General features: G+C 40.3%; 1 protein-coding gene across 2 annotated transcripts in view; it reads left to right on the forward strand.

The window, feature by feature from the left end:
- The window catches only part of CHRDL1 (chordin like 1), an 88,106-nt gene extending 68,272 nt beyond the window's left edge, over positions 1-19,834 (forward strand). Inside the window, exons 6-10 of one of the 2 annotated variants that reach the window (XM_075184326.1) lie at positions 2,440-2,617; positions 5,487-5,681; positions 9,862-10,026; positions 10,155-10,244; positions 18,259-19,834. In XM_075184326.1, coding sequence (XP_075040427.1) covers positions 2,440-2,617; positions 5,487-5,681; positions 9,862-10,026; positions 10,155-10,244; positions 18,259-18,389 — 759 coding nt within the window. In that variant the 3' untranslated portion in view covers positions 18,390-19,834. The remainder of the gene's footprint in view (positions 1-2,439; positions 2,618-5,486; positions 5,682-9,861; positions 10,027-10,154; positions 10,245-18,258) is intronic. The other variant, XM_075184327.1, reaches the window with a different exon arrangement.
- The last annotated feature ends 1,695 nt before the right edge of the window (positions 19,835-21,529 follow it).

Raw genomic sequence — 21,529 nt, forward strand, 5'->3', positions numbered from 1 at the left:
CATTTATTTATATAGCGCCACTAATTCCGCAGTGCTGTACAGAGCACTCATTCACATCAGTCCCTGCCCCATTGGAGCTTACAGTCTAAATTCCGTAATATAGACACACACTCACACAGACACAGAGGGAGACAGACAGACTAGGGTCAATTTTGATTGCAGCCAATTAACATACCAGTGTGTTTTTGGAGTGTGGGAGGAAACCAGAGCACCCGGAGGAAACTCCACACAGATAAGGCCATGGTCGGGAATCGAACTCATGACCCCAGTTCTGTGAGGTAGAAGTGCTAACCACTAGGCCACTGTACTGCCACGGCTGTCCCCTGCATTCAGGATAAAGCTTTGACTGCAGAGCACAGTCCTCCAAAATTAGGTCTGTCCTACCAGAACCAGGACAGGAGGCAGACAGAGATGCTCTCTCCTACCTGTTTTAGCAACTTGTACTACCTGCTGCTTCTGTTGCAGGTGTCTAAAGCTCAGTTGTTGCTTGTCTGAAATCTGTAATTTTGGGACCCAGTTGGAAAAAGTACTATCAGTACTATCAGATCCTGGAAAGCTGAGCAATGAGTGAACACTCCCCCAGACAGCATAACCATTAAATTCACATTTAATAAAATGACATATTTCCCCCTCACCAGCTGCAACAATAATTTTATACCACATTTAATAAATATACTTATTTCCTTCCAACAAGTTCAGACATTAAATTGATAACATTCATGTTTCATAAATAGCCTTCCTTTCGTCCCTTTAGCCCCACATTTTAAAAAAATAGCCACCAAACCACCACACTGTTAAATTAATAGTCCCCACCATGGCCCAACAATAAAATTAAGTAGCCACCAGGATCAACTCAACATTAAATTACTAATACATTAATCCCAATAAATGAATAGCCTGCTAACCTACCATGAAATTAATAGTCTTCACCCTTACCTAACCATTAAATAGCCCATATCCCATATCCTTACTCCCTCCCATCGGGTATGTTAGTGGGGTTAGTGGGGTTAGTGCACATGTGGGGCAGCATACAAATGTCAGCAGGTGCACTCCCCATGTGTGGTTTGCTGGCAGTGGGGAGGAGAAGATAAGATAGAAGAGGATGTCTGCGCTCAAAGAAGGAAGGGAGTGGTAGAGAGGAAGGAGAGGCAGGATCGGATCAGGCTGATCTTCTCGCACATACAATACTGAGACCTAGGGTCAGGAATTTCAGGTATACCAGGACAGCGCCTTTCTTGTTAAAAAAATGTGGCCCTTAATGTCACTGAGAAAATGCCATTGAGATTTCTGACCAATCCATCCCTAGTTATGTAAAATCTATTAAATATACTTTGTTTTTGTTTTAAATTGTGCAATAGGGATTTGTAAACTTTTTGGTTCTAGATAAAGATCGTTCTAGAATCAGCTTTGGGTTCCATGCTTCATGGGTAAGCAAATGGCACCAAGCATATTAAAAGCAAGGGATTCCACAGAGGTATGCCTTATGTGTAAATTAAGCAAATAACATTCCAGAATGGCAAGGGATATGTATAAAACTAGTGGACTGCCCTGCTTGCTTATAATCATGTTTTGTCACAACAATCACCCCTTATTTTTCAAGAGGGGTGATTTTCCGAGTGTGTTTCGCAAGAAGTCTACTTGCTAATGTTTCACAAGCAACAGTGCCTAAGGTGTAATTAACTGTTGATAATAATACTAATAATATGGTGATGTCAGCATGATGTCAACATTCCAAGTTCAAGGCAAAACAGATGAGCAACTGTAGAAAAATGTTAACTTGTGGTGCAAGCAGCCAGTTCCATCAACAATGATCTGATAGAATTTTAACACAGAGTTAATAGCAGGGCTGCAGTATGTATATATCATATAACACACCTTATTGGTACTGAGTTATTATCTTTACCCCATGTTGCAGTACTTTTTTGATGTTGGGAGGGGTGTCTTCTAGGACGACAATGACTCCATCCACATAGCACTTGTGGTCACCCAAAGATTTTATGAGCATGACACTTGCAATATGTTATCCATATGTCATAGTGTTCTCAGTTAGCAGATCTGAACTCAATCAAGCATTTATGGAAAATTATCTAATGGTGATGAAGAATGGTGTTAAATCCCTTCTGCTTAATTCCAGACTTTGGTAGAATCAATGCCACAGTGCACACAGGCTCTAATAAGGGCCCAACACCCTACTAAAATACTTTAAAATATGAATGATTCCTTTTTTTGTCCACTAATATTAACACATCACTACCAAATGATAAAATAAATTTATTAAACATGAGGTTCATGAAGACGTAGAACAGCATCTTTAAACCAGGTATATGAGAACACATAAATAAAACAATTAGCATCCACATTCAGGTTCAACATTGTTTTATCAGTTATGATAATTCTATTTAACGTGTTTCTTTCTGTATTTTGTTATAATTTAAACAGAGACATTCTTACCAGCGCTCTCATGACCATTTATCTGGCTCCAGTTCGCTGAGACAGGCAGGAAACTTACTTAAACACCCCAGCACAAGAAGTAACCGCGGAGTCATGGCTGATCCACAGCAAGCCTCAGGAACCATAGTACAGATAGTCATCAACAACAGCCACAAGCATGGGAGAGGTATGCCACAAAGTACCAAAGAATGTAGAATTTAAAGGGAGAATTTACCTTATTTTTCTAATTACTGTTCCTATAATTATAGGGTAAAACATGTAGGTATTAGTCATTCTGCACAGAAAACCCTATTTATTCACACATTTACTTTTATGAATATCAAGGGTAGCTGCCATTCTGCTTGATTATTGAAGTTAAGTTATATATGGTAAAATAAACTATTTGATGTTATCAAGCAATTATATTAAATATCAAACAGATGTTTAGGGTTGTTTTTCTGATCATCTCAAGCATTTATTATAATATATATTGTTTTTGAAAGGGAAATGCAGTCACATCACAACTGTAAACTCAATAGGGATACCACACAGTGAATTAAGGCCCGAGAAGGTGCATGAACAACCTGAACAGACAGATAGATACAGATTCAGTGTAACCTGGATTTAGTAGCCGAAGTACCAGTTTTCATGACTCTGTTAATGTTGCCAAGAGGAGATACATATTAAATTCCCCACTAACTAACAAAAACAATGGAAGGTGAAAAAAGACAAAAATAAAATGTATACATTTGTTGTTACTCTTATAACTGCATTGGACTTTGGGTAAAGTACATATATGTAGTATCCTGTAATTGTGACATGTATTTGTTTACGTTATGGAACAAACTGCATAATCTTAGAAGAGATCATGGAGAAGCAATCAATCAGATATTAGCTTAGATTCGTCTGGATTTGAGTAGTTTAATGAAAGTATATGTCTGATTAGTGAGTTTTGATAACAGCAGATTTCTGTTGATAACATTGTTAATGAATAAGCCTTATTCTAACATATTAAAGATAGCAGTAGACAGTAGCTGGATAGTCTCGGAATCATGCCAAAATTACATAAACAACTGTAAAAGCTCTCAAAATGCAGTTTGAAATGTGCCTTATAACAAAGCCTTTATGTAAAGTTACACCAGGGTTATTGTATCAGTGAGGAATTCTGTTTTCACTTTACAATTCAGAACATTTTTTATGTGCTGGATAAACTTATTTCAGGATAAACTGACTCACCATCTGTTATAATAACTATGTCCAGCAGTTCTCTGAGCCAATGAAGGAAGGAACATACCATTTTTAGTTCTCAGTGTAAGGGTCAAAATGCAGGTCAACATCCTAGCCACTATCTAGTGTGAGTGGGGTTAACAGGCACACTTGCTGCCACCTCCATGGTCATTGTACCACACCGCAGATATCCTGCAAGCTCTGAATGACCCTGTAACCCGGAGCCAGCGGCACTCTCTCTTAGCGCACTGCCCTGATCTCTTCGCTCATTTAAAAAAAATAGAGGAAACAGGGTGCTTGTTTAGGATACATATAGATCCCCATGAATACAAACATAAACCATGTTACCTCTGGTAAGGCCTCCTGTGAAGATAATTTTAATTGAAACAAAAGAAGGATTGAGGAGAGATGGAAGGGGGTCAAAGAGGAGTTAGTGAGAGGTAGTGGCAAAGGATCAAGTAAAGTAAGTAGAATGGAGAGAGCTGATGAAAAATGGAGGACAGAAGAAGTGGGAATATAAATAAGGTAAGTGGTGAGTAGAACAGAGGATGGAATACTTTAAAGGGGGTGTCCAACTTCAGATCACTTTAAATAGTTTTGTTGTACACGCCTTCCTGTAACGTTTACTAAATATATTCCTTTAACTTCATGGATTCCTTCAAACTTGTGTATTTTTGTTGCAGCACAATCTTGCTATCTGCATTCTATGCAGTTGTATCCCGGACAAGCTTTGTGGTATATAAACAATAACACAAAAACTCTGCAGAATATTTTAAGCCCATTGTAGAAAAACATTGAGAAACATAACACAATGTATTTATTAAAAGTTGTTGGAGGACACATACAAATAGTTATTAAAGGTTATCTGAAAGGGAGTAGAAGCTGGAGTGATTGGGAGGATCATAAGGAGTAGAGGGAGAGAAGGGAGTGAGAGATGGTGGGTAGGTAACTTGGAAGAGGAACGTGAAGAGGAATGGATGAGAAGACGTGTGGATAAAGCATGTTGGTTGAGTAGAAGCGAGAGGCCTTGGGAAGATGATGAAGAGAAGGGGATACGAGGAGTTTGAAATGAAGTTAGATAGTTAGGAGGATTAGTGAGGGATAGGAGGTGGGGATTCAGCAAGTAAGTTGTGAGGATGTGAGTATAGTGGTGGAGAATTAGGAGGATGTTGAAGAGGAAAGCCTGGAGGGAAAGAAAAAGGCAAAGAGGGTAACCAGAGCTCAACAGGGCATAACATGTGGGAAGGAACGATTTGGATATTGTGTAAGTTGAGATGTAACATGAAATGGGGAGGACAATAGGAGATCAAACAATGTGGGAAATAAAATATATGGAAACTGTGGTTTCCTCTATTTGGAGTTGTAGTGAATATCTTATAACCTCCGACTGTGAAGTCCAATTATCTGTGAGATATTATTACTTTTGGTTACATTCTTGCTTTAAATACGTTGGCTTTGATGCTTTATGGTTATGGATGCTTTGTAATATTAGTCAATATGTTTGGTGATACTACTCTTTTGCAGCACGTACAGTATATATATGCCAGATAAGACATTCAAGTAATAAAATAAAATAACTTATTTGATAATTATTAAACTGTTTTTATTTATCACTGTATAAGAGAATTTATTGGAAGGAAAAAACAAACCACTACCTCTGCAATGTTGGGCTGGTTGGAAGTTTTCCAATTCCCTTTTACAACATAATTGTCCCCTTAAACTGTTGAACATTTTCTGCATCCCTGCTTAAGTTTTTATCCTGATAACCTTCACCAGGGAACAGTCAGCTCTCAATCAACGTGTGCTTGTATTTGCCATCCTCCTTGCAGTGTGTGTCTCGAATGGGAAAACATACTCCCACGGAGAGTCTTGGCACCCTACCTTGCGAGCCTTCGGAGTGGTGGAATGTGTGCTATGTACATGCAACTTCACAAAACAAGAGTGCAAGAAAATTAGCTGTCCAGAGCAAAACACTTGTAAATATCCACAGAAAATAGATGGAAAATGCTGTAAAGTTTGCCCTGGTAAGTTAAACTACACCAGTGATCTGCTGTTTGTTTACCTATTGTGTTTAGCATGACTGTGGTTACTAATTTGTTGCAGGTCAATACCAGACTTTTTCAGTTACTCAAAAAGCTCATGAATGCTATACCGACTGAAGGACTAGACTTTGATGTCACTTTTGCAGTAAACCATGATGTCCATATCCCCATTAATTTCAAGGGGAAAGGTGTGATAACAATTTCTGTAATTGGTGATAACCGATGAGCTAATAGCAAAAATAAAATCCGCTCCATCTATTTTAACAATCGTTCCCTAACCGCTGATAATACTGGTCAACAAAAAAAGATAATTTTTTTTTTTCCTTGATGAATATGTTTTTTGTTTATTAATTTGCATTTGGCGAGTTCAAAAATAACCATTAAGAATTGCCTTGCTAAAATATTAAAAAATCCCACTCTATCTTATATTGTGTAAATTAAGTTACATGAACCTAAAAAGGGTTACATAAGAGAATCTATAGATACTTTTAATAATAATAATATTTTTTACTACAATAAAGTTAAATTGTAGGAAAAAGATGAAAATATTATGTTATAACAATATGTGTTAGTTTGTATAAAATACAAATAGTATTTGGCTCACAATTTTCAAGAAATGTCACATTGCCCCACTTGACTCAGAGATTACCCTTCACATCTGGAGCATCTCTTGTGACAGTCTTGCAAATAGTGTTCTAGTATTGTACAGTTCCATTTGCCTTGATATCTCTTCTCTATCACCGTGATGTCCTACTGGAATCTCCTGCCATGGTCAGGAAAGTCCAGATGAGAATGAAGGAAGTGTAATTTCTCATAAGATAGGAGTAGGTTGCTCACAAATTCTTTATAGTTATCTGCTCTGTAGTTCCCCAAAAAGTTGGTTGTTACAAATTTGAATGCATTACAAGCTAGTTTCTCATCACCCAGGGTGAACTGGACAAACTGTTCGTCCTTGAGAAGCTGTCTTATCTGTAGGACAAAGAAAACACTTTCCTTATTCTTGGCCTCACTAAGTCTAGGAAATGTGTTCATGAGTTAATTGAACGCTGGTCCATGTTGATCCATGGCCTCAACAAAACTTTTCATAAGGCAGAAAACAACACGTATGGCACTGACAGAGGCTTGGCTCTCACTGACTGGCACAAAAACAACATACAGGAAATAGTGTGACTCAGCAGAGAATGGCTTCAGTTCACACAAACTATGGCTCGGCGATAAATATCTCTGAAAGTAAGCAAAACACGTTCAAGTACTGTAAAGTTGTCCAGGTCAGTTACAGTTTGTGGAGCGAGGCAGGATCAGTTCAGACCACAAACCAATTGGCTAATCTGTCCTCACCTGGTCTACCATGCCCTACCTCACTTTTACACACTGCTACTAGTTGGCACCTATATAAAAATAATACACTTTCCTAATAAAATTAGACACTATTTGTACACATTTAAAAGAAACATCAATACATATTAATTAAATGTATATCCGCCTGCCCCCAACTAGCGAGTGAGATGCCCAGGAGGGCCCCCTCCAATTAAAAGAATCTCAACACACTGCCCGCATAGTGGATCATTCTCCTGCTTTGAGAGGAAGTATAATTTGAAATCAGTGTACTACTGATACTTTGTGTTGAGACCACTGATTGGATGACTGCAATAAAGGTCAAAAGGGATAATTAGAAACATGTGCTTTTAGTGCCAAATATTTACTTGACCACCACCATAAGGGTGTATGTGTGAAGGGACTGCACAGTTTGTCATCTTTGATGTCAAACGTGTCCCACCACCACTATTTAATAATGTTTCCTTAAAACTTGTTGTATTATTTCCTCACAATTTAACCATTTAGTTCCAGTAAGGGTTACGTGGTGCAGATCCTCCTAGCAGTGAAAAGGTTATGTATCATATTGCTGTACATGCAATTCAAAACTTTTGGATAAATAGCAGCTTTACTTGGCTGGTGAGAATGTCAAATTCTTGATGACTTTCCCACAGGTCAGCTAAGGTGATTCCATTCCTAGATTCAGTACTAGAATAAAGCAGTCATCTCTGTTCTATTAACATCCTCTGGCAAGACAAACAGCTTTCATGTGGACATAAGTTTGCCACCTGCTCCTAAGGCCATGGCACAAAAACCAGTTCATGAGTTTTAATGGTATCCAGACATCCAAAATAAAATAGCGTTTTATAAAAATGTATGTTACAAGTGTTTTTTTCCGAAAAACATTTTATTGTAAAGTTTCTTTGTTGCAATAAGGCATTTACATAAAACAACAAGTACAAATTCAATATAAAGCAAGTCAGGAGTAAAACTGGATACACACCTCTGCAATCTTACTTCAGGTGCAATTTTTGTAACGATTTCACCAACGATTAAAAGTCCTGATGAGTATAATTATGTATATAATTCATGCGTACACACCTACACAATTGACCTTCAAATCTGTGATCAGCATCTCTCATGACCATCTGCTGAAAAGATCATGACTCTTGTAAAGAGCCACGGCGATCCACGGCTCGCTTCCTCTAGCTGCTTCCTGGCTGTCATGACAACAGCCGGGAAGTTACTTCACCCTGCTTAGTCCCGGCCATTACCAAAGCAGCGGTAGGGGTTCATTTCTAATCAGCGCCGCATCCCAGGTGGGCAGCCGGGCGAGTGCACGTTAGGTAATATCAATAAGCCTGTGGGCTAATTAGTGTATTACCCATTAATCAGGCAGCCCCTGGTAGATCAGCTTCAGATTGCAGTTAGTAAAAATGTACGTATTGTTACACAAGACACCTAAGGTATGGGTAAAGCTGGGTACACACTACAGTGTTTTCAGCTGATTATTTGGACAATCACCCGATAAACGACTGTTTCAGCCCAATACTGTATTAGTGTGTACGCTACAACAATAAGATATATTGTGCCAAAGCACACTGTATTATTTCATTCTAAACTCGCTCAATGATGGAACAATGCCGATTCTGCAGGTTGTATGCACAAATGACTGGCAGTGTCTATAGATCTCTCTGGAGTGTGCAGATTCATAATCTTTTCAGCCAATGGTTATGACAGATGACGAGCACAGATCTGAAGGTAAATCATGTAAAATGTGTTTAATGTGTATATATGAATCAGCATGCTGATCGAGACTTTTTTTTTTAATTGTTGGTAAAATCATTAAGGATATCACATCTGGAGAAATTTTGTATAGTATGTACCTCACCTAAGTAGCCTTAAAAAATATATATCGTAAAGGTGATGGAAACCTTCAGCCATATCTCAATATTTATCGCTATATGCTTGGTGAATTTGGAGGTCATCCAAGATAGGATATGAGTTAATCACATTACACTCATATCCTGAGGTGCCCATTTTGGCCAGGAATGTCCTCTGCTGATTGTGATAAATATTGCAATGCAGCTTGTGGTGTCTATCTCCTATAAATAGAAAAAAATACATTTAGGTGCTTATTTATTAAGCCTCCTAAAATAATCCGACTTTTGTTCACTGCTTAAAAACTTTTTTTCGGGCAAAATATCAATGGGGCAGCTGAGCAATGCTCCCCAGCGTCACTGACTGGCAGTGGAGGCAAAACTCTTGCCAAGCCAGTACGGGGACTCTCTGTGCAAGAGTGAGCAAGCAAGTGGCTCACACATGAGCTCTAGTACTGGAAGCCCGAATTTAGTTGACAATTTCCAGATTATGTAAAGAAAAAAAAATTAATGCAGTAAAAAAATAAATACGTTTTTAGAAAATAAAAAAATAGTAAATAAAGTTATTTAAAAAAAAAAAAAAGTTTTATCTTAATAATAAGCAGTTTTTCCATTGCTGTCCCCCGGCTAACAACATTTTGAGATGGCGTTAGCAATTGGAGGATAGCGGTGGTATTTGTCCTGCTGCTGCCAATGGTAAATCAGATTCCCCATAGGGAAACTTTGAGTTAGCCGGCGATAGTCTTTATCGGCTGGGTGCTTTAGTAAATAGGAAGAGGCTCCTTATTATGGCTTTTTTCCCTTTAGTAAATAGGGGAGTAGATTTCCAATCATTGTTTAATACACTTGCATGTCCATATAGGTTTTATTCACAAGTTACAAATTGTAAAAAAATATATATTATGATATGTTCAGTTACAGAAGTGTTTAATAATAACGTTTAGCTTATTGTCTGTGTATTATTACAGAGGAAATAACAGAACCACATTCAGGTGACAAAGATTATTTATGCGAGGAGACCATCCCTGTGTTTGAGTCTGTATTATTAGAGGAAGGGGAAACAGTCAGGAAGATAGCAGTGGTGACAGAAGACCCTCCAGTAGCGGATATTCATGTGTGGATAATCCAGAAAGGTAATAAGAGAATAAGGGATTCATAAGAGACTACACTTTTGGGATATGGCACTGATGTAGGCTAGACATGACCAGACACACGTCTTTTTTTATTTCATCTAAACACAATGAACCCTTGTCCTTCTTAGGTGTCCTGCGCCAGTTTTACACAGAAAAAATGTCTAAGGAAGAATTTGAAGAACAGCAGGAATTTAAACAGATAACAAGGACGACACCAAGTGAGTTTCCATGTCTTTTAAGCAAGATAAAAAAATAGTTAATGCACAAAAGTCAAAGATCTTCATTTAGCGTCTATTGTAGGTATTTAGTTTGAAACTCTCACTCGTAACATAGAGAGAACATGCAGCATTAGTGATTAATACACATTGGTCACTTACAGCATAAAATAATGTAGCAGTGCAGTACAAAACACCTGAACAGTGATATTCTTCTTATGTTTTTGTCATTTTTTGTTTATTTGTTTACAGTAATTCATGGATTAGCAAAGTAAGACAAGTGTCAAGTTCAGAATGAGTAAATATTTGCTCAGGACCAGGGCCCCCGGCCAGGTGGCAGATATTTACTTTATACTACTACTTAAAACATAGACCAAAACTGGCATTATAGCAAATATGGCATTATGGAAAGGGTAACTTATAATGAAATGAATACATTCTAATGTATTTTTGTACATAGAGCATTATAAAATTGAGATCGTTTCAAATAGGGAACACTGTATTTGAAGGCATTTCTGTTTTAGTGGGCAGACCTTTTGAAGCCATACAAAACAACCAGATTTTAATAGCAACTCAGAAGTGGTGGTAATTGGTATTTTCCTATTACTTTCAGTGGGACACCTTTTTCAAAGTGTGTTTTGCATAGAAAGTGCATTCATATGTGCAGTAAAATCTATGGATTAAAAATGTTCAAATGGTGATACTTGAATTTAAAAATGACCCAATATACACTTAATGCCATAAGTAAAATCAGTGATCGAAAGTGGGGGTGTATAGGGTGGTATGCCATACCACCACTACTTCTACTGCCTTCATTGTAAAAGTATAAAATTCCATATCACTTACATCCTGTTAGGAGTACCGTTTCCTGGGGTAAACGGCTGTACTTCCCACACATGAGCCAAACAATGTCACACCAGTCTAGTGCCTCGGTTCAAGGTGCCGCAGCTAGTTTTACTTAGCAGCTCCAAAAATAAACAAAACATAAGCATAAGTTCTAGCCTGTCTGTCTCTAACTAACACAATAAAGAGTACCCTCTCTAAAGTGGAATGACCAAATGTTCAATACACACAAAGCAACAGAACTTAGTGGTAATAAAGTGCAGTATCTCTTAGCAGATTGTTACGACTCTGACTATTCTTTGTATCTAGCAGCAGTACCTCATACCACCAGAGGTGCTGTTGTTCTGTTCCTGAACTCTTCAGCATGCCTGAAGGAGTTAATCTCCTTGACTGATGCCTAATTAGAACTGCACCTGTCGCACTGCTTCAAATACCTGCCTCAAGCTGTGTTCTGTGCAGTTCATCCGTTTATTCCTGGCTGCTGCTTGTTTCCCCCTGTTCCTGTGTTTGTATCATTGCTGCTTGATCTTCTGTTGTGACCCTCGCCTTGATTCCTGGACCCTGCTCGTTTGCCTGTTGTCCTGACCTTCGGCTTGACTTCTGGACTTTGCTTATTCACTTGTGACCCTGATCTCTGCCTGGCTATTTGAATTCTGTTAACCTGATCTCTGCTTGATTCCTGGTCTGCTTCCCTGAACAGCCTCGTGCCTCCTGGACTGGGGTAACTTATATTACCTGTTCCTGCAATTTAACTGTACAGTCACTATTTGGAACCTGTTCTTAACCGTGGATTTGAGTTATCCTTGTTTATGTATTTGCCTGAATAAAGACATTTTGCTTTATACTTCCGTTGCTGCTTCGTGTATGCAGTAGGAATCATAACATGATGAACTGCCATACAATTTGGGCCTGCTGATTGCACGCCCTCTGCCTTAGTCCTGGAATTCCTAGTGTTTTTGCATTGAACTCTGTGTTTGGCTATCAGACATGTCAGTAAATCCACAATTACAAATGCTTCAAATGGACATTGTACAGCTCCGTTACCAAATCATACAGGTATCCACTTTACTTCAAGAATTGCTTAAAACCCTTCCTGCTTCTGTGTTAAGTAGTTCAACACTAATTCTGATTCTAAAGCAACAAACTCCTCTACTGAAAGCATGCAGACCACAGAGAATCCTCCCAGAACTTTTTCTGACATTGGTGCTGCATCTATGGTAGTGCCAGCGGTCCCTACCATTAGGGATTCTAAACGACCAAGCTACCTGCATCCCCATCTCACTGAGGAGGTACGATGGTGCAGGATTGGTAAACTATGCCTCTACTGCGTCAGTGGCGAACATTTCTTACAATGCTGTCCGCTCCGCAGACCACAACATCCTATGGAGCAGCCTTCAGTGTGCTCCTCTCCAGACCCTGGATTGTTCTGCACGTCACCTCCTGTCGCTTTACTTCAACCTAAACAGTTCCCTGGGATGGGGCCTAATCTGCTAGTTCCAGCTGCATGTCCTGCGTTGCCAGTTCTAGTTCCCGCCTGTCCTGCGGTTCCAGTTCCAGTTGCCGCCTGTCCTGCAGTGCCAGTTTCTATTGCCACCTGTCCTGCGGTGACAGTTCCAGCTGCCTGTCCTGCGGTGCCAGTTCCAGTTGCCGCCTTTCCTGCGGTGCCAGTTCCAGTTGCCGCCTGTCCTGCTGTGCCAGTTTCTATTGCCGCCTGTCCTGCGATGCCAGTTTCAGTTGCCACCTGTCCTGCGGTGCCAGTTCCAGCTACCGCCAGCACTGAGTCTCCTACCATTGCCTCCTGTTCCGAAGTGCCAGCCTCTGTCTCCAGTTCCAAGGTGCCAGCCTCTGTCTCCTGTTCCGAAGTGTCAGCCTCTGTCTCCTGTTCCGAGGTGCCATTCTCTGCCTCCTGCTCCGCGGGGCCATCCTCTGCCTTCAGCTTGGAGTCTCCTGCCACTGTGACCGATCCTGAGTCTCCTGCCACTGTGTCCGGTCCTGAGTCTGCTGTCTCTACTCCTGAGTCCTCAGCCGCTGCCTCTACTCCCGAGTCTTCAGCCGCTGCCTCTACTCCCGAGTCTTCAGCCGCTGCCTCTACTCCCGAGTTTTCAGCCGCTGCCTCTACTCCCGAGTCTACAGCTCCAGAGGGGCGCTGCCCTTAAAGTCTACTCCAGAGGTGACGCTACCCTTAAAATCTACTCCAGAGGTGGCGCTGCCCTTACAGTCCGCTCCAGAGATGGCCCTGTCCCTCCAGCCTGTTTCAGAGAGGGCCCTGTCCCTCCAGTCCACTCCAGAGTTGCCACTCTATGCACTTCAGCCCGAGTTGCCAGTCTATGCGCTTCAGCCCGAGTTGCCACTGTATGCGCTTCAGCCCGAGTTGCCACTATATGCGCTTCAGCCCGAGTTGCCACTCTATGCGCTTCAGCCCGAGTTACCATTTGGCACTTGTCGGCTTTGAGGTTTCTCATAGTGCTGTCTGCTCTGAGGCATCTCACAGTGCTGTCTGCTCTGAGGCATCTCACAGTGCTTTCCAGTCGGAGTGCTGTGCCCAGTCCGAGCTTCCCGTCAAGTGTGCCCAACTTGCCGTCCCAGCCGGGGACTCCAGCTCTGCCGTCCCAGCCGGGGACTCCTGCTCTGCCATCCCAGCCGGGGACTCTCCAGAGACTGCTGTACAAGCTGGGAACTCTTCAGAGTCTGCTATTGAGCCAGAGCGCCCAGAGTCTGCTATTGAACCTGAACACCCAAAGGCCTCTTCCGAATCTTCAGACCCTCCTCCAGTCTACTTTGACGGAGACCTGAAACAATTTTCGTTAGTCCTTCAACTCTGTAAGAAACAATTTGAATAATCTCCAGGATATTTCTCTGACCAATTTAACCAAGTTGGAACTATTATCATGAATTTCAGAGGGGAGCCGCAGACTTGGGTTTTTCCCTTCTTAATTCTGATGATCCCATTACCCACAACACCATGGACTTTGTTAATGCAGTCTGCCAGAAATATCTTCCATCTACAGTCAAGTCACCTGATCTGGGTTTCTCTGTGCCACCTCAGTCACAACAAATCTCAACCTTGGTAACTGGCTTTATGGGTATATCACCATCCTGCAATAAAAAGAAAAAGAACAGGAGGAAAACCTGAAGGGAGCTTGTATGGAGCATCTGGAATACGCTTCTTAAAGGGTGGGCTATGTTACGACTCTGCCTATTCTTTGTATCTAGCAGCATTACCTTATACCACTCATACCACCAGAGGTGCCGCTGTTCTGTTCCTGAACTCTTCAACATGCCTGAAGGAATTAATCTCCTTGCCTGATGCCTAATTAGAACTGCACCTGTCGCACTGCTTCGAATACCTGCCTCAAGCTGTGCTCTGTGCAGTTCATCCGTTTATTCCTGGCTGCTGCTTGTTTCCCCCTGTTCCTGTGTTTGTATCATTGCTGCTTGATCTTCTGTTGTGACCCTCGGCTTGATTCCTGGACCCTGCTCATTAGGCTGTTGCCGGCTGGACTTCTGGACTTTGCTTATTTGCTTGTGACCCTGATCTCTGCCTGGCTATTTGAATTCTGTTAACCTGATATCTGCTTGATCCCTGGACACTGTCTCCTTCCCTGGACAGCTTTGTGCCTCCTGGACTGGGGTAACTTATATTACCTGTTCCTGCCATTTAACTGTACCGTTACTATTTGGAACCTGTTCTTATCCGTGGATTTGAGTTATCCTTGTTTATGCATTTGCCTGAATAAAGACATTTTGTTTTATACTGATTCGTGAATGCACTAGGAATCATAACACAGATATTTGACCTGTTTCCCAGGTAGTGAGAGACTGAGGAAACAGTCTCACAGCTTTTTTGTAAAAAAAAATTATTGTACAAAGAAATAGGCAAGTTTACATCACGTCAAATAATTGCAACATAATTTCTCAATGTACAAATAACATTTTTCTTTTTCTACCACAAACATAAATGAGAGAGGAAAATAAAAAAATAAAATAAAAGAAGGGGACAGAAATAGAATGGAAAAGAGAAAAGGGCAAGAAAGGAGACCGAGGAGGGGAAGAGAGAGGAGACCGAGACTAACTGAGTCACTGAATAGTGTGTTTTCCTATTAATACCAGTTTAGCTGAGCATTTGCCAATCATTCACATTTTGGATAAAACTTAACCTCATCCACCATCCTCAAAGATTTCTCAGTAAAGACCACCTAGTATCCTCAAAGACCCGCATGATATGGAGCCGAGTCGATTCCTTCAATGTGTCTATGTATGCACCCCATTTAGCATGGAAGCGCTCCACCCCTTTCTCTAAATCATTGAAGGTGGCTCGTCTGTCGAAATATAATGTTTCCATCAACTCCGATGTGACCTCCAATATCGATGGGGTCCTTTTGGATGTCCAGTTGCCTAGAATGGTTTTCTTTGCCAAGGTGACCACAATTGTGAGTAGTGGTATAATCCGCGAACCTTCTATCTGATCTTTCCAAGAATCAAAAACTGCGAACAATAGTACTTCATAGTGAGCCGATACTTGTATTTTAAAGGTAAAGTTTATATATGTTACCAGTTTATTCCAAAACTTAGTAATCTTTGGACATGACCACATGTTGTGCAACAGAGAGGCCTGAGCTTTCTGACATTTCGGGCATATACCTGTTTCTGTTGTTACCATAAATCGCCTCTGCGATTGTGATATATATACCCTGTTAATTGTTTTGATGTGAACTTCCTGGAGTCTGGCAGAACTAAGAGCTTTCACAGTATGCTTCATATAACCGAACATCTCTCCTGGGGGTCGTAGATTCGGTAGGTCTTGCTTCCAAGACTCCCATGTTTTGGCCCACACCTTATCAAGTTCACCATCAATAAGGTCGGCGTACAGATATTTGATCTTAAACCTGTTTATTTTAGCAAAGACTAAGGTCACTTCTAAATCACCTGTGCCTTCCATATCGTCACTTAATAACCATTTTCGTTGTTTGCTCAGAACATTGTGACGGATCTGTAGATACATATAAAACTGATTATGTGATAAGGCATGCTTTTCTCGTAGCTGCTGAAAGGAGTATATATCGTGCCCCCTGGGTCAAAGATATCTCTCACCGCCATAATTCCTTTCTCTCTCCAAGCTTTGAACATCTCATTTTCGAGCGAGGGTGAGAACTCTGGGTTACCCCAAAGTGGTAGGTATTTTGAAAATCTCGGGCTACTTTTAAATTTTTTATTTATGGCTATCCACGCTGTGTATGTGTCTCTGAATAGAATGTTGTGCAATTTTACAGATGCTATTTTTGCCCTGGGTAAATGAAGTAAGGCGGCCGGGGCATATGGGTAGGAACATTCTTCCTCCAGAGATTTGTTGGTAAAATGTTCAATTCCCAATAACCAATCTGAGATGTACCGAAACATGGCAGATCTGTTAAACGCTTGTATGTCTGGGAAGCCCTGCCCTCCCTTGGTTTTTGGTAATATCAGCCTTTTCCTGGCTATTTTCGGTTTCTTATTTTGCCATATAAACTGGCTAAACAGAGTATTGCACTTCTCTATATCCCTTTTACCGACTGCTAGCCTCACAGCTTTTTAACTGCACTTTACAGGTGCAGCTCCTGATTAGCCAGCAACTGGCTGGCAGATTGGATGACACGAAACGGGCTTTATGAATGGAGCCCGTCCTTCTCTCTATTCATAGCCCCAGGGACCCGTACACCAGCTTTTCCTACAGCCTATGGGAGCTCTTTCCCAAATACAATCTTCCTAGGTTTTTAAAACAGAAGTGAATGAAATCTGAGACATACATAGCTGCCCTCAACGATTTCCCCAGTGCTTCTGTCACAATTCCCATTACATTTTTCATACCACCACTTCTAAATTTTACTTACCACCACTTCTAAATTTCCACTTCGACCACTGAGTAAAATAATAAATGAAGAAATAAATAAAGGTCAAATGTGCAGAAGTTCAAGGGTTCACATTATTAACCCCTTCAGTGCTAAAGACGACTGGGACACATTCTGCAAATATACCTTTGAAGTGCTAAGGATGTGTCCCACACTTCTTTAGCACTTCTGGGATTCAAATAATTAAAAATCATACTTACCTGTCCAACATCAAAATTTCTTGCTGTGGGGGGCTGCAGGAGAGGAGGCGCATAATGATGTCATCACCCTGTCGCTCACCACTAAACTACAGAAAAATTCTGTAGTGTATGAATGGGGGGGGGGGAACTAAAAGAGCCCAATTTCCCCCATCCTGGCATCTATAATCTCAGGACCACCCTCATTTGAAAAAGCGGAGACTCCTGCTTCAAATCAGATGTTTCTTAGCTGTTCTTCTACAAATCATTATCTCCTTTTATAAGGCTGTCAAAAGCTCACTGTACTCACCATGTCATATGAAAGCAGAAGGAGGAGAAGGGAAGGACTTTTCAGTACACAGATCAGACAGAGCTCCAAGGGTCATTCCGATGCCTCTCTGCTCACTACATTATGTGCCATGTGACTGTTGTTGCCATGGTAGTCCATGACACTTTGCAGAATTATAAATCCTTAATAGCAGAAGCAAAACATGGAAAATGATAAATACCAACATTCTTCTTATAGACAACCACAGTGATTTATGTTAAAAAAAAAAACACACCTCATTTTTCCTTGGGATTGTTGCTTTAATGAAGCCACAGATTTACTTGTAAGCTTTGGTGAAGAAGCATTATTGTAATCACACCATTATTATCCCCAAGGTAGCCAGTTATTCCATGAATAGCAACACAGCCATAGGTGACATGGCAGCACACTGGTGCATTTATCAGTAGTGCCACATGTGAATTTTGTGGGGACAAAAGATCACTTGATGGCCACTGATAAAGTGTTGTAGTACTTCATGTACCCAGTAAGCTAATCTCTGCACATAAGTGCACTTTATGATATGCCCCAGGCTCTTCATGTATGCATATAGTGTGCAAATAGTTTTGTAACATTGCCCTAAATGTAATGCATATCTTTTTTTATTTCCTATATCATGAGCTTACAGAATTTAAGTATTTCTATATTTCTCTATTTTTGCAGGCACTTGATAGACTCTACTCTAATGCTATGTAATGTTATGTCTGTGTCTTATCATTCTGCATTTCATGTCATCCTGGTATTAAGGTTTATATAAGACAATTACCACTTTCTTTTTTTATTTTAAGGCCAGTGGAAAATCTTCAGTGAAGGAGAAGCTCAGATCAGTCACATGTGTGAAACTCGCATTTGCCGGACAGAACTGGAAGACTTGGTGAAGGTTCTGTACCTGGACAAGACTGAAAAGGGTCATTGTTGAGAGCAAAAATAGTGAACGGGAAGAGAAAACCAGAGGCCGCCTAAAGACATTGGATTTGTAGCCGGACTGCAGGCTGATTCTGCTTAAATCAACATTGTCGCCAAACCCAGAACGCAGGGACTATTAGGCATGGTGTGTTGCAGAAAAGTAACTGGCAGGTCCAAGTGTGTAGGAGTCTGTGAGCAGTTAAATGCTTCCTCTTATGCCTTAGAGGGCTGGCATCAACTATGAAAAAACACAGATTTCTTCTTTATGAGAAAAAAAAATGTTTATTTGGAAACTTAAAATTAATGGAATAAGCATAACTAAATAAAAGAACGGAGGACCCATAATGTAGAAAATACAGAATTTATACCTAGTACATGTGTCTGTTTGAATATACCTGCGTGCACAGCTGCCCATTTCACTAAGGGTGACATTTAATAACAGTTGACACTTTGTATCGGCACAGACACTCTGTATAATTTTGCCACTAAATTTGAAGTTGTTCGCTTTTTATATAACCTTCGCGTAAAGATTTCCATTCTTGGTCTTTAACAGTTCACTGAGCTTACTTTGTACAGGTTTTGTGTTGCAGGACAATCTGACATTAACATAAATTAAGAAATGAGTTGCTCCTATAAATCACATTGCTGGGCCAAAGTTACTTGGACTTAACCCTTTAGCCTTTCTAGGATCAGGCCTTTTCATTTGTTTTTATAAATGACTTTGGCTGGAGTGGTTAGAAAAACACAGTATACAGGAGTAAATAAATCACCAATTTATTAAAAAAGAAATAAATTGTGAAACATTATTGTCCTAAACTACAACCTAGGATCTCACTTTTATCATTGTGTGTGGATAACATATGAAGGATCTATGTTTTACATTGGATGTCTCCAAATGCTATGACCTCACGTCATTTAGGAAACTGAAACAATGTGTTTCCTGCAGTGCAAATGCCACCTGTGACTACATTTGTGCAAATGCGCAGGATTCTGGGCAGTGGCATAGGAACAGGGAGGCAGCTGTGGGGTTATAAAGATGGGAGTAGCTTGGTGGCTGGAGAGCTCTTTGCAGAGCAAGGGCTCGGGCCTGTGTCTAGTTATGTACCCATATTCAAAAACAAGGTGTTGTTTTGGGGACCACATTATTTATAAAATATTCAAGAAATGAAAACAGTACATTTACATGTGTGGGGGCTGAAGAGCATTTTGCTTTCCAAACCAAAGTCCTCAGAAATGGTCAAAACCTATCTTTAGCCTATACTTTCCAACATAATTTAGGTAGAAAATTGCATTACTAAGCACATTTCCATCAATGTAAAACAACAGGCAAACATGCAAATTGCCACATGTAATAAAGACAGTATAAATTACAGGATAATTCCAACAAAAATGAAATAAAAAAAATTAGTTTTTGGTGGAATTTTATATAAGACACATTAAAATTCAAAATTATATTTATCTGCATCCTGCGATTCCCTGATTCGTCATTTCATCAGATGGCTATAACAATCCAGCACATACTCTCTCCTATCTGGTTAGGATTTTGTTAAACTGCTGGCAGGGATATCAATACCCCACTTAAATGAACTTATGAGAAGATTGCAGGAACAAAACATTTTAGCTTAATAACACCAAAAACTAAACTTTTAGTATTGGATACAATTATTCTGTAATTGGGAGGATTTAAACTATGTGTAACGCACATTGCTGCGTTCCTGATTAAGAATACATGGAAAGATGTTAATTTATATCTATATTATTTCAGACTCACCATATGAAAATTTGTTTCTAAAAGCACCCTAATATTTTAATGAGTAACAAAGTACCTTCAGCTTAATTGTCCCAGCTGGTAACAGGAACAAAGATCTCTCTGTAGAAGTTATGTACAAAGGTTCTGAGCTGGCTGAGTTTTGAAAAATGTATCAAGAGGAAGGCGAGGTTTAGTCATTAAGGGTTTACAGCCCATGTGAGTTATTTTAAATCCAATGCCTTCATCTCACAGCTGGTCCTTTGAGCAGACTTGGATTCATCTAGCTGAAAGCATCAGTAGGGCACAACAAAAGAGGGATGCTCATTTGAAGTGAGTCATGGATGTCATGTGTGCAGATTTCACTAGGTGCAGACACGATTCTTAATGAGCTCTTGGCACAGAATGGTCCCTACCCATGCTAACTTGTGTCCACTTCACAGCACTGCTGATAGAGGCTGCTGTGTATGTGTTAAATTTGTAAATGAGACTGGGAAACTGGATGTTGCATAATGTTTCTGGCTTTGAAGTATGGACAGGCGTAACAATGACAACAGTTTCAATTATGGAGGGTTTTCACTATTGAACCTTAGAAGCAGTCATATTTTGTGGAAAACGGACAGCACAGAAATGTAAATGAATAGTCAATACTTCAAGGACCAGATGAGTAAGACCATCACATTTTCATACATTGTTGTGTGTTTTTAAGGTTAATTTACAGCTCTCGATATTTACAGGAAGTTCTCTAATTATGGATACTAATCACCTGCTTAACATGATGAATCACAAAAGAAAACATTTGCACTGAGGAGAGTTGTGAATGATTCTGTGAATGCAATATTTTATAAGGCTAAGTTCATGTTTCTTCTAGATTCTCTTAATATATATTCCCATTATTAACGTGGTGCCAGGTTTGAAATACATTTAGTACTTTACCTTAAATGGCACTTTTTTGATGGTAATGAGAGGACTCAGAGCATGAACATCCTAATTTGCCAAAGTTGTTCTTCACTGCTGGGAAAGGTGCCTTGAGCTGCGTCCCTTCCTCTAAACAGCCGGGCTGGGCTCAGGTGCTGTCTCTCATAAAGGATCTGAGCAGCGCATTCCTGCCAGGTAGGTGAGCTGATTCTACTCAGATTGTCAGCACTAAATGATCTAGTCATATGTGAGCTGACAGCCTAAGTGGGTCAGCACTGGAGCCTCACTGACTGACAGTGAACACTGAAGCTTCAGTGGCTGGTAATGAACACCAGGGCCTCATTGACTGACAGTGAACAATTGGGCCTCACTGGCTGATATTATACCTATGGGCTGGCTGAGCTGGGGTGAGCCCGTCCCATATTGGGCTACCTTGGTCTGTGTCACTATACTACTTGTTTTTAATCTTTTAAAATTCTGCCTGAACA

The sequence above is a fragment of the Mixophyes fleayi genome, chromosome 9 (assembly GCF_038048845.1).
Source record: "Mixophyes fleayi isolate aMixFle1 chromosome 9, aMixFle1.hap1, whole genome shotgun sequence".
Classification (NCBI taxonomy): Eukaryota; Metazoa; Chordata; class Amphibia; order Anura; family Limnodynastidae; genus Mixophyes; species Mixophyes fleayi.